Consider the following 10707-nt stretch of genomic DNA (forward strand, 5'->3'; position numbering starts at 1 on the left):
AGCAATTTTTACAAATTATTTACATGCATAAACAATATCACCCTCCCTCATACTCATCCGTTTTTTAATCTTATCGGATCTTGTTTACCACACCCTCGACAGCGAATTCTGAACCTGTTCTTGAAAGTGAAAAAACAAATCCCAGAAAAACTCATTGAAACATTTAATAATCCTAAAAATTAATGTGGCTACTAAGATTTTAAACTTCATTACAGTTCAAGATGACTTAAAGAATCAAAAACTACATTTTATTACCACTATTTTGATACCAAATTTAATTATCAAAATAAATCGGTAGCCTGGAAAATGATTTGTGAATAAAAGGATTTGTTTCTAAACAGCTACGATGCTATGAGTGATAAATTTAAAGTGGGTTTGCTTTTTAGGAGTGTTGTTACACGATTGACCGTTCAGCAGAAATGTGTCGTCTGCTAAATTTCTTCCCATTAAAATCCTAGGCGGGCAAAATGGGCGGGCTTAGTTGGCTGTTGTCTCGATGAAAATATTTTTTGAAGATATTTTTTTACCCTGCATAACCTTTTTCTTAAATAAATGAAATTAGTTTAGTAGGACGTAACATGTAATTTTGCATTGATAAAAAAAACGTTTAAATGTTTTTACATTAATATTAAATCCTGGGCGTCGCTAGGTAGGTTGTCACCCATTTCGGCAACTAATGGTTTCACCACCATATATATATATATATATATATATATATATATATATATATATATATATATATATATATACAGGGCGTAGCGAGGGGGGGGGGCGGGGGGTGCGGACCGCACCGGGTGACACCATTTAGGGGGGGTGACACCAAGGCAAAAAATAGCAAAATATATAGAGATAAACTTGAGGGGGGGGGGGGGGGTGCAAGTCGAAAGTTTGAGGGGGGGGGATGCAAATCGAAAACTTGAAAGTTTGTCCCCGGGAAGGGTCACAATGACACCCGACCTCGCTACGCCACTGTATATATATATATATATATATATATATATATATATATATATATATATATATATATATATATATATATATATATATATATATATATATATATATATATATATATATATATATATATATATATATATATACATATATATATATTATATAAAATTCTTTCGGTGGGGGGTGACACCATTATATATATATATATATATATATATATATATATATATATATATATATATATATATATATATATATATATATATATATATATATATATATATATATATATATAGATAGATATATATATATATATATATATATAATGTGGCATTTGGTATAGGAATCGAATACTAGAAACGTCGAACTACTGCACTGTGTGAGTGAGATATCTGATCCGAAGCGGGAAGTGAAATACAAACTGAATAGAACAAAAATTACGTACAAGTGGTGGGAAGCCACGAATGTTGACTTAAGTGGCGTATACAAAACAGAGTGACAATGTGAATTTGCTCTGTTGAATATTATTACCCCTTGAGACTCTTAATATTAGGTTCTGTATCAACCAAGACCCTTTTCTGTATTCGACACCCCACATCGACGCTAACATAGCTATCTTTTTGTAGGAAAGTTTGTGTGTCTTTTTCATAGACTGTAACTGTATGAATAATCTTTCAACGTACTCCTCACACATGCTTTTTCAATACTAAGAACAATACAGTTTTGTTTCATAGGTAGTTGTAGTTGGGGCTAGTGTTAGGGTCAGTGTTTTTTCCTGCGTGCGGGTGTAATTACCCTGGGGGTAATTGATAAAGGGGCAATGACCTTTTGCGTTTACACCGGGAGGATGTCAAAGGGGGAAGGGGGGTGGAGGGGAATTGACTGTATGGAGTGCGTAATATCATTAACACAGATTTAAAAGTATGTTAATGTTATTTGTCGGCATTGACTTTAAAGCAAATGCTTTAAAATATCGCAATTTAAATTTGATGCACACAGTCATTAAGCACGAGGACGGCATTGCACTCACTATAGCCTCGATTGGTTCGTGACATCACTCAACACACATCCTGGTAATCCGGAAATATATCATACATTCTGCTGTATATTATTTTAAAATACAAGTGTATAGCACACAATTATTCCTGGTTGTGTTATAGAAGAGGTAATACAACATTGTAATTTTATATTCAATTTATTATATAATCCAAAAATAATAATAGGGATTACATATCTTTTCTAATGACATATTGAAATAATTCTTTTTTAAAATTCTTTTATATTTTTACAGCGGAGAGATTAAATGAGTGAATCCTTCAATGATTATAAATAATTTATTTAAATGATTTAATTTTGCTTAATTTTAAAAAAATATAATTAGTTTAATTAAAATTAATCTTTGCCTATGTTTTACAGCAGTGGTTCCCAACCTTTTTCGTGTGGCGACCCCCTTTTATAAAAAGTAAGTGACCCGCGACCCCCATAGAAATAAAAAAAGTGGAAATTAATAAGCACTAAAATAAGTTTTTTTTGTAGACTTTCAATAAGCAATTCTCTTGATAACTGTTTTAATAGCATGAGTAAAATTGCATACTATTCACTAAACCTTCTTGGTTAAAGTTTTAATTTTATAAAATTTTGTTAACGCCAACCTATGTCATTATAATTATCTTCATTTTGTTTTTAATCGAAGAATAGTGTTGAAAATATATTCTCGAAAAGTCAATAAATTTTACGTTTGGGTATTAATGGTGAATACTACACTAAAATTGTGTCTGCAGTTTTTCATCTTACTCGGAATCATTCTGCAAATCAAAGAATTCATCTTGTAATTCATCGGGAATGCTGGCAACATCAAGGAAAGAAACAAATGGGTAATGCGTAAATGCAGATTTCTTTTTTTTTTCAGCTCAGAGAAATAGCACTGCAGTTCGTTTCCAAGAGATTCAAGAAGCCCAGAAATCGCTTCTTTCAAAATGTTAATTATCTCACAATCAAATTCATCTACCACACCGCAGAGTTTCTCAAATTTACAATATTTCCAAGATTTATTTTCTTTACGGATTTTGCAGCTTTGATAAAAATGCCCCGAGATTATCATGGAAAGTTATAATATTCGTTCATATTCCCTGAAGCTTCATGTTAAGCTTAACTTGATGTACGAACACATCTGCTAGGTAAGATACTCTCTCCAACCACTCTATGTCGTTTTAAATATAACAAAAAGTCTTGTTTCCTTTGCACTTCCAAGAACAATTCGATTTCAGATTTCAATTCAAAAACACAATTTACAACATTTCGTTTGACAGCCAGCGTACTGTAGTGTAGAAGAGCAGAACCTCGTGATCTATATCAATGTTTTTGCTCAGTTCTATGAAGGCTCCAGATTTTATATAATTTACGACTTATACTAGCAATGGACTCTTGATGTCGATTGGTTAGGGCAGTGGTTAGGGAGCTAAATCTTTTCTGTTTTCTGAAAGCCCGATTTTGAGCTAAACATAGATGGCGCACCATCCGTACAAACCCCAACAGCCGTTCTAACCCATTTTAATCATCCAGTTTCAAAAAAGGTATTTATTTTCTCCATGCTATCTTCACAAAAGAGCAACTCTTCTTTGCTATCATCTGAATGAATATAGACAAAGACCAGCAACTGCGAACACGAACTCACGTCTGTTGATTTATCAACTTGAAAAACAAACAATGGTGAAAGCTTAATTTAATATATTAATAAAATATTTAACATTTACGTACATGCAGCGTTTGATGAGATTTTCTCCTATTGTTTTTATTTTTTTGCTTGGCATTTTCTATCGCGACTTCATTTGATGCTTGCACTAAAGCTGGTGAAAACTTCCTGATCGATCAAGTCTCTGGCGTTTGCAGATGTTTGGAATGACTCGTCTCAAATGACGTTTTAGTTTTGAAGATTTCAACTGAGAACAACTTTGTACAGTGCGCTTTGTTTCTTCTCTATTACATTTCCAGTGATGTTAATAAAGCCGAATTTCAAAAATTCTTCTAAATATTTTTGTTTTGTTTCAAATTACTAAGGTTTAGTATACCAGTTGGCGACCCCCCAGAAAGCCCTTCGCGACCCCAGGGGGGTCGCGACCCCCAGGTTGGGAACCCGTGTTTTACAGGCATTATAAAATTGCTTAAATCTTCTTTTATAATCGGCGGAATGGTTGATTATGTTTAAGCTTTAATAATCTAACCTGTAGGCTTACTTTTTAATTTTCATTTCAGCATCATTTTCTTTTGACAAAAAACGAAGTTCGTGTGATCTACCATAATATACACGTGTGTCAATTATTCGGATACTTACTCTGGCGTTATGTTGTTCATCAACAAGATTTTTACATTATCCATGGTTGGTTTTGTCTCACAAGTGTTCTGTACTGAAGGTAATTATCTTTGAGAATTATGCGAACATAAAACGAAACCAATTTATAATAAATCATTACATATTTACTTTTATAACAACAAATTAATGCTTTGGTTTCACATTTTGTATTTTATTGTAAAAATAAATAATCTATACTCAAATTCTGAGGACGGATAAATTTGCAATGAAATAAATTAAAGATTTATACAATTAATTTTCTAAATTAATTGTTACAATTATCCTATATTAAACAATTGAATGATTAACTATTTTACTTTAATTAAAAAAGCAAATTATATTAATAATCTTGAAATGCGTCACTTCTATTTTGGCAACTTCGCAAGAACTCGAATCCAGTTGGTTGAGATTTTTTTCCTCTGCCGCAGACAGTTATAAAGTTGAAACTTTTTATCCTACCCTATTTTATTTCCGATGTGATTTTGTCTGGCTCTAATACCCTGTAACTCTTTAAACTGTTTAAACGTTTAGAATTTTCAACTGGGTTATTTCCCATGTAGTTCCCTTATCCACCTGTTTGTTCTTATAATTACATCCAGTAAGTGATCTATCCAGCTACTTGTTCGTCAAAAGTTGACGTTTGTCTCTCTTACCGTCCTGTTGGGACTGCTTTACCTTTCACTAAATACTCTGGTTATCGCATTGAGTGTCTTGATGTATTCGTAGCCAGAGGCGTAGCGACCCTTCCCAGCGCCCGGGGACAAACTTTTCGATTTGCAGCCCCCCCCCCCCCCCTCGAGATTTTGATTTGCACCCCCCTCAAACTTTCGATTTGCACCCCCCCTCGAGATTTTGATTTGCACCACCCCCCCTCAAACTTTCAATTTGCACCCCCCCTCAACCTATCAATTTATTTTTCCAACCCATTTTGGCGCCCCCTAAGCTCGGCGCCCGGGGACGTATGTCCCCCCCCCCCCCCGCCCCCCCCCCCTCGCTACGCTACTGTTCGTAGCTGCTTCTACTTGTTCTGATAATTCAATGATAATTAATATATTGTTGGCACTTCGCCTTAGCGACCCACTATATTGGCAAGAGCCTCGTGTTTCCGGCAAGCTAAACCAAGCCGAAAAGGAATGCGGTGGTAATTGTCAGACTAAACATTGGGCTCTGGTCAGTTCAGTTCCGATGGCTAACTATTTGTCCACATAAAAATATCTTTGTACCAGTAAAAAAAAATCTATTCCTACACTTCGGAAAAACCAGAACTTCTTCAATGAGTCTTTTGTCCTGATATTATGTGTGGGCTGTGCGCATTTCATTAAAATAATATTCCCATGATAAATAAATAATCACTCATGGCTATGTTGTGCTCATTCGGTTGCACAATGTTAATATCTAAATATCACTTAAATCCTTGTTAAAATATATTGATATTTGAATCGTAGATGCCAGAATACTATTTTTTGTTTCCACAATTTCAGACAAACCCGCTGAGCTGATGGTGTTGACTCGTCAAGACCTCCGTAGTTATGACCTGGATACTTTAGAATACAAAACACTTCTGAACAAATCTCTCGGTGGAGCTCTTAGTTTGGACTTTGACTACAGAGAGAACTCTATCCATTGGACTGATGTTCTATCTCATAACATTTTTATGTGAGTTAGACTTTAATACATTCTATATTTTGTCAAAGTTTTACAACTATACCACGTCTCTAGCTAATGCAATATTGACAGCATTTTAAAACATAATTTGTCTGGCTCTTTTTTTTTCGGTTGTTTATAACCCAAACTGTAAAACGTATTACAGGATTAATCTCCACACTGGAAAAGATGAGGTAAAAACATTTATTGAAGGGGATGTAACTCCAGATGGTATTGCTGTTGACTGGGTGCATCGTAATCTGTATTACTCTGACACTGGATACAACAAGATCGAAGTATCTCGCCTGGATGGCAGCCATCTTAAGACACTCATCAGTGATGATCTTGATCAACCAAGGGCTTTGGCTGTTGACCCTGAAAATGAGTAGGTTCAGTTGACCTTTGTTTTATTTGAAAACAAACTATATTGTGTTGTATAATATCTTTTGATTTCACTAACAAAACTTGCCAATTTTGTCTAATAGTTGGATCTACTGGACAGACTGGGGCAAAACACCTAAGATTGAAAAATCTGGTATGAATGGACAAGAGAGAAAGGCTATTGTAACTCAACATATTGTATGGCCAAATGGACTCACTCTTGATGTGTACTTTAAAATATGTGTACCTTAAGGCTACATAAAATATATTTTTTTAGATTTAATTCTGGGTTTAAGTTTATTTATTTATTTTAAAGAGCCAAATATATGGTCTCCCACTAAAAAAATAGACCTTTAGTTTACCTTTTTTGATAAAAGTTTAAACCTTATAAAATATATCAGCATTAGCAACTAACCAAACGAAAATGACAATAAATTAAATGAAATTGCAGATTACGTTCAACAACGTTTGTACTGGGTTGATGGTAATTTACAGACAGTCTCCAGCTGCAATTTTGAGGGGGAAGATCGTAAAATCATCCTTGACAATCATCCAATACTCAAACGCCTGTTCAGCATCACTTTATTTGGAGACAACCTCTTCTGGACTGACTGGACGTCCAACGCTGTACATAAAGTAAACAAATTTGGGAAAGAATCTGCAATCACCATAGCTGCAAACCTCAGCCAACCTATGGGAATACAGGTCTACCATATCTCCAGACAGCCGATAGGTAGGTCGGGTTGCAAGACAGTCTAGACCTTTCCGACACGACTTCACTTTTGGCACCGGTAACTTAAACTTCACAGAAATTAATGCTGCGTGTATAGTAAACTCACTATTCAGTTTCTCCAACAATCCCTCAAAATTAATTTGTCCTTGTTTTCTTTTTTAAAAATATTGTTTTCTTTTTTAAAAATATTAACGGAGCTGCCTCTCTAAATTATGGGACATAACCAATAAAACAAAGGATATATTACTATTACTATTTTCTGGTTAGCTTGCTTTGGGAAAACATAGCTAATCGTCATTTAATACTAAAACTTTTAGAAAATCCATGTCAAGATTTAAGAATGAAAAAATTTCGGGCAAGTGTTCATTCAGGAAATCGGCCTTCGGACTAAGTGCATTCGATAATGTGTCTTTCAGGCAAACGTCCGGCTCACGAGCAAATCAAATATGGTCATACAACAATGTTTCATGTTTTATCTGTGTTCCAGGAACCAATCACTGTGGGACAAACAATGGCGGCTGTACAGACCTGTGTCTGCCTAAACCACGAACCAATGATACAACAGATAGCACCAAAAACTTTGAATGTGTGTGTTCTAATGGAAGAAGATTTGGAGAAGGGGATCAAAAACACATTTGCTTATCTAATGGTAAGAATTAGTACTTATTCATTGCTTAAGTCCGTATACTGCCGTACAGTTATTATTAAGTTTTATTTTTGAACAATTTAACTACTACTGGTAGTGGTAGGTGTAGTAGTAGTAATGGTGGTAGTAGTAATTATAGCACATCATCTGTTATCGTTGGAGAATTTCAAGCACTTTTCTCACTGATAGCTTCGTTGATATTCCAAGCATCAAGAACTTATTTTTATATCATTTTATATCATTCCAACTTTAGTAAAAGATATTGTTAATATCTTACCGGTGAATAAATCCTTTTAGTTTCTTAATCACCAAGCATTTTTGATAGGCCAAGATTAAAATATGTGATTTGTTAATGGCAACTCAGGGCTTAGCCATACTTTTGAATCGATTTTTAAATACTTAATTTTTACTTTCTCGTATAGAGAAAGTCTTGTAATCGTGAAAAAAAAATCGAGATTTTTACAAATCTCGACGTTTTACACCTCACTCATACGGAAAAACATAATTTTGCAATCTTGTCCGTATGTCTGTGTGTCTGTGTGTCTGTCTGTGTGTAAAAACGATAACTTGAGTACCGTTACAGCTAGGTTGATGAAATTTCATATATAAGTATTTTATCAAAATCATAGATTCTGATCAACTTTTGAGCGATTTCCGATAACCGAAAGTGGTACTTTTTCTACTTTGAATTTTTCAAAAGCCTATAACTTGAGTACTCTTTCAGATAGACAAATGAAATTTCACATGTAAGTAAAAGATCTAATTTTCTGCCTTCTGTCGAATTTTGAGTAATTTACGTTGACTTGAAGTAGGCCTACTAATTTACGCTATTTTCGATTTCTCAAAAAACGCATGTAAATTTTTAAAGTACTAATAATATTGCGCACACTATTATGCACATTTTGTTTTGGCGTTCGCTTGGTGCGCAATTCTTTTTTCTATGAGATTCTATTCTATTTTTAAAAGTTTAAGTAATTAAAAATCATGTCTATATTTCAAGTTATATAAGAATATTCGAGAAAGTTTAGGGGAGATCACTCCCGGTTTATTTTAAATAGGAAACAGTATCGTAAATGAAAGAATAGCGCACCAAATAAACAGGTGTGTATAAGAGTGTGGAACACTAATACTTTTCAAATTCAAATGCGTTTTTTTTTTTTTTTTTTTTTTTTTTGAGAAATCGAAAATAACGAAAAATACTACTTCAGGTCACCGAAAATTACTCAAAATTTGACAGAAAACAGAGAATTATATATTTTACTTATACATGACATTGTATCTATCTATTAGAAAAAGTACTCAAGTCATAGGCCTTTGAAGAACAGAAATTAGACGTGCAATAGAAAGCCAAAAAAAAAACCCGCAAGCAGCTACTATACCCAAATCCGCAGAACATCGCAGGGATAATAATTCCTGAACCTCTTCAAACGACAACAAGAGGGCAAAATTTCGTCTAGTGGGATCCCGGACCGACTGACGTTTACAGAATGATGATGTTCGTAGCAATGGATAATATCAATCGTCAATAAGGGGTCGGCGTTGTCGAGTCGGTAAAGCTCATGGCTGCTAAAATGAAAAGTCTCGAGTTCGAACCCTCGGGCAGATGAGGCTCGTTAGTTGGGGACAGCCACTCTTCTAGGAGAGACAACTCCAAAATTAAACAACTGCTGCCTTGTAGTTTGTTCTTGGTTGGGCAAAGGCTTTGGAAGCAAATCCAAAAAGAAAAGCAGGCTGAAATCGGAGTCAATGGCCTCAATGGCGCATAACCAGTTGACACGTAACGCTTAATTGTGTTGGAGGCGTGGTCGAGTAGGCAAAAAGCTCATGGTTGATAAATTCGAACAAAGTCTCGAGTTCAAACCCACTGGCAGATAAATCTCGATCCCCTCCAACACTAATAATTAAGAACGAAGAAGAAGAGAATCGTCAATACCAGTTTTTTAGTTAAAGAAACTAAACGATGAGTTTTTTTAATGAAACAATAAAGAGTTAACGTCAAACAATGCCTTCTGATCTGAGTTAATTTTCTCTTGTTCCTATTTAATAAATTTGGTATTTCGATCTTTAGTTTGCGCTCTTATGTCGGCGCTCTTATGTCGGCGATTTTATGTTGGCGCTCTTTTGTCTGCGCTCATATGTCGGCGCTCTTTTGTCGTGCGCTCTTTTGACGGGTTACCTGCAAGTGGGTAATCAGTACCGGTGTGCAATTCGTACCATTTCGCTCTTAACCGATAGAAGATCGTGATAACACGTTGAAATTACTCAGGATGACGAAATCTAATTCCTAAATCATTTGATTGGTAAGTTGTACTATTTGGACCCAAGATCTGGTAAATAGTAATTACTGTGCTCTTCTTTTTTTTTAAATTACACCTATTAAACTTATTATTAGGTTTATTAAATCAATAAACCTATGATTTTTTTTTTTTTGTCTAGTTTACAGTAAAAATTCATTAACATTAAAATGAAACTGTTACAGGCTTTTAGTTGTATTTTGAATTAATCTTTGTCCTTAAGGGTTACGAATTAAACACTTCCCCCTATATTTCAGGTTTCGCTTCTTCAATAGCACTAGTACACCTTGCCCTATGGAACCACCTCTCTCAGTAAAGGAAAAGTTGCATCGAATTTCAAAAGGAATCACAATCATACTATTTATTCTAAGCACAAGCTTAACTGTAGCGCGATTGCTGCGTTCTGAGGAAAAAGAAAAAAAATTAAAACAGCTTATCAAACAGACCAAGTTGATTCGGTCCCTTAAAAGAATTCAGTTTAATATCTACTTTATTTTTATTATCGTTTGGTCAACAAATTTGAATTTATCTTTATTTTTATTTCCGTCTTTAACTAGAATTTCGTTTATACTTTCAGTATAATCAACATATTTTGCTCAACAAAAGTACGTATCTTTAAGTTTTACACATATATCTGACGATTCTGATCTCAAAGCTTCAGACAAAATGTGATACACACACATTTTAGCTGTGTATTTTATTCTTT

The 10707-nt window shown here is 34.4% G+C and overlaps 1 protein-coding gene across 1 annotated transcript; it reads left to right on the forward strand.

The window, feature by feature from the left end:
* Nucleotides 1-3009: 3009 nt before the first annotated feature.
* Nucleotides 3010-7721, forward strand: LOC131949937 (low-density lipoprotein receptor-related protein 5-like). The gene is made up of 7 exons (XM_059311898.1): nucleotides 3010-3131; nucleotides 4207-4364; nucleotides 5785-5959; nucleotides 6114-6332; nucleotides 6433-6482; nucleotides 6780-7061; nucleotides 7549-7721. The coding sequence occupies exons 2-7, from the start codon at nucleotides 4295-4297 to the stop codon at nucleotides 7719-7721; spliced, it is 969 nt and encodes a 322-aa protein (XP_059167881.1). The 5' UTR covers nucleotides 3010-3131; nucleotides 4207-4294.
* Nucleotides 7722-10707: the final 2986 nt, after the last annotated feature.

The sequence above is a fragment of the Physella acuta genome, unplaced genomic scaffold, assembly GCF_028476545.2.
Source record: "Physella acuta isolate Inbredline_101_S28 unplaced genomic scaffold, ASM2847654v3 ptg000720l, whole genome shotgun sequence".
In the NCBI taxonomy this organism is placed as follows: Eukaryota; Metazoa; Mollusca; class Gastropoda; family Physidae; genus Physella; species Physella acuta.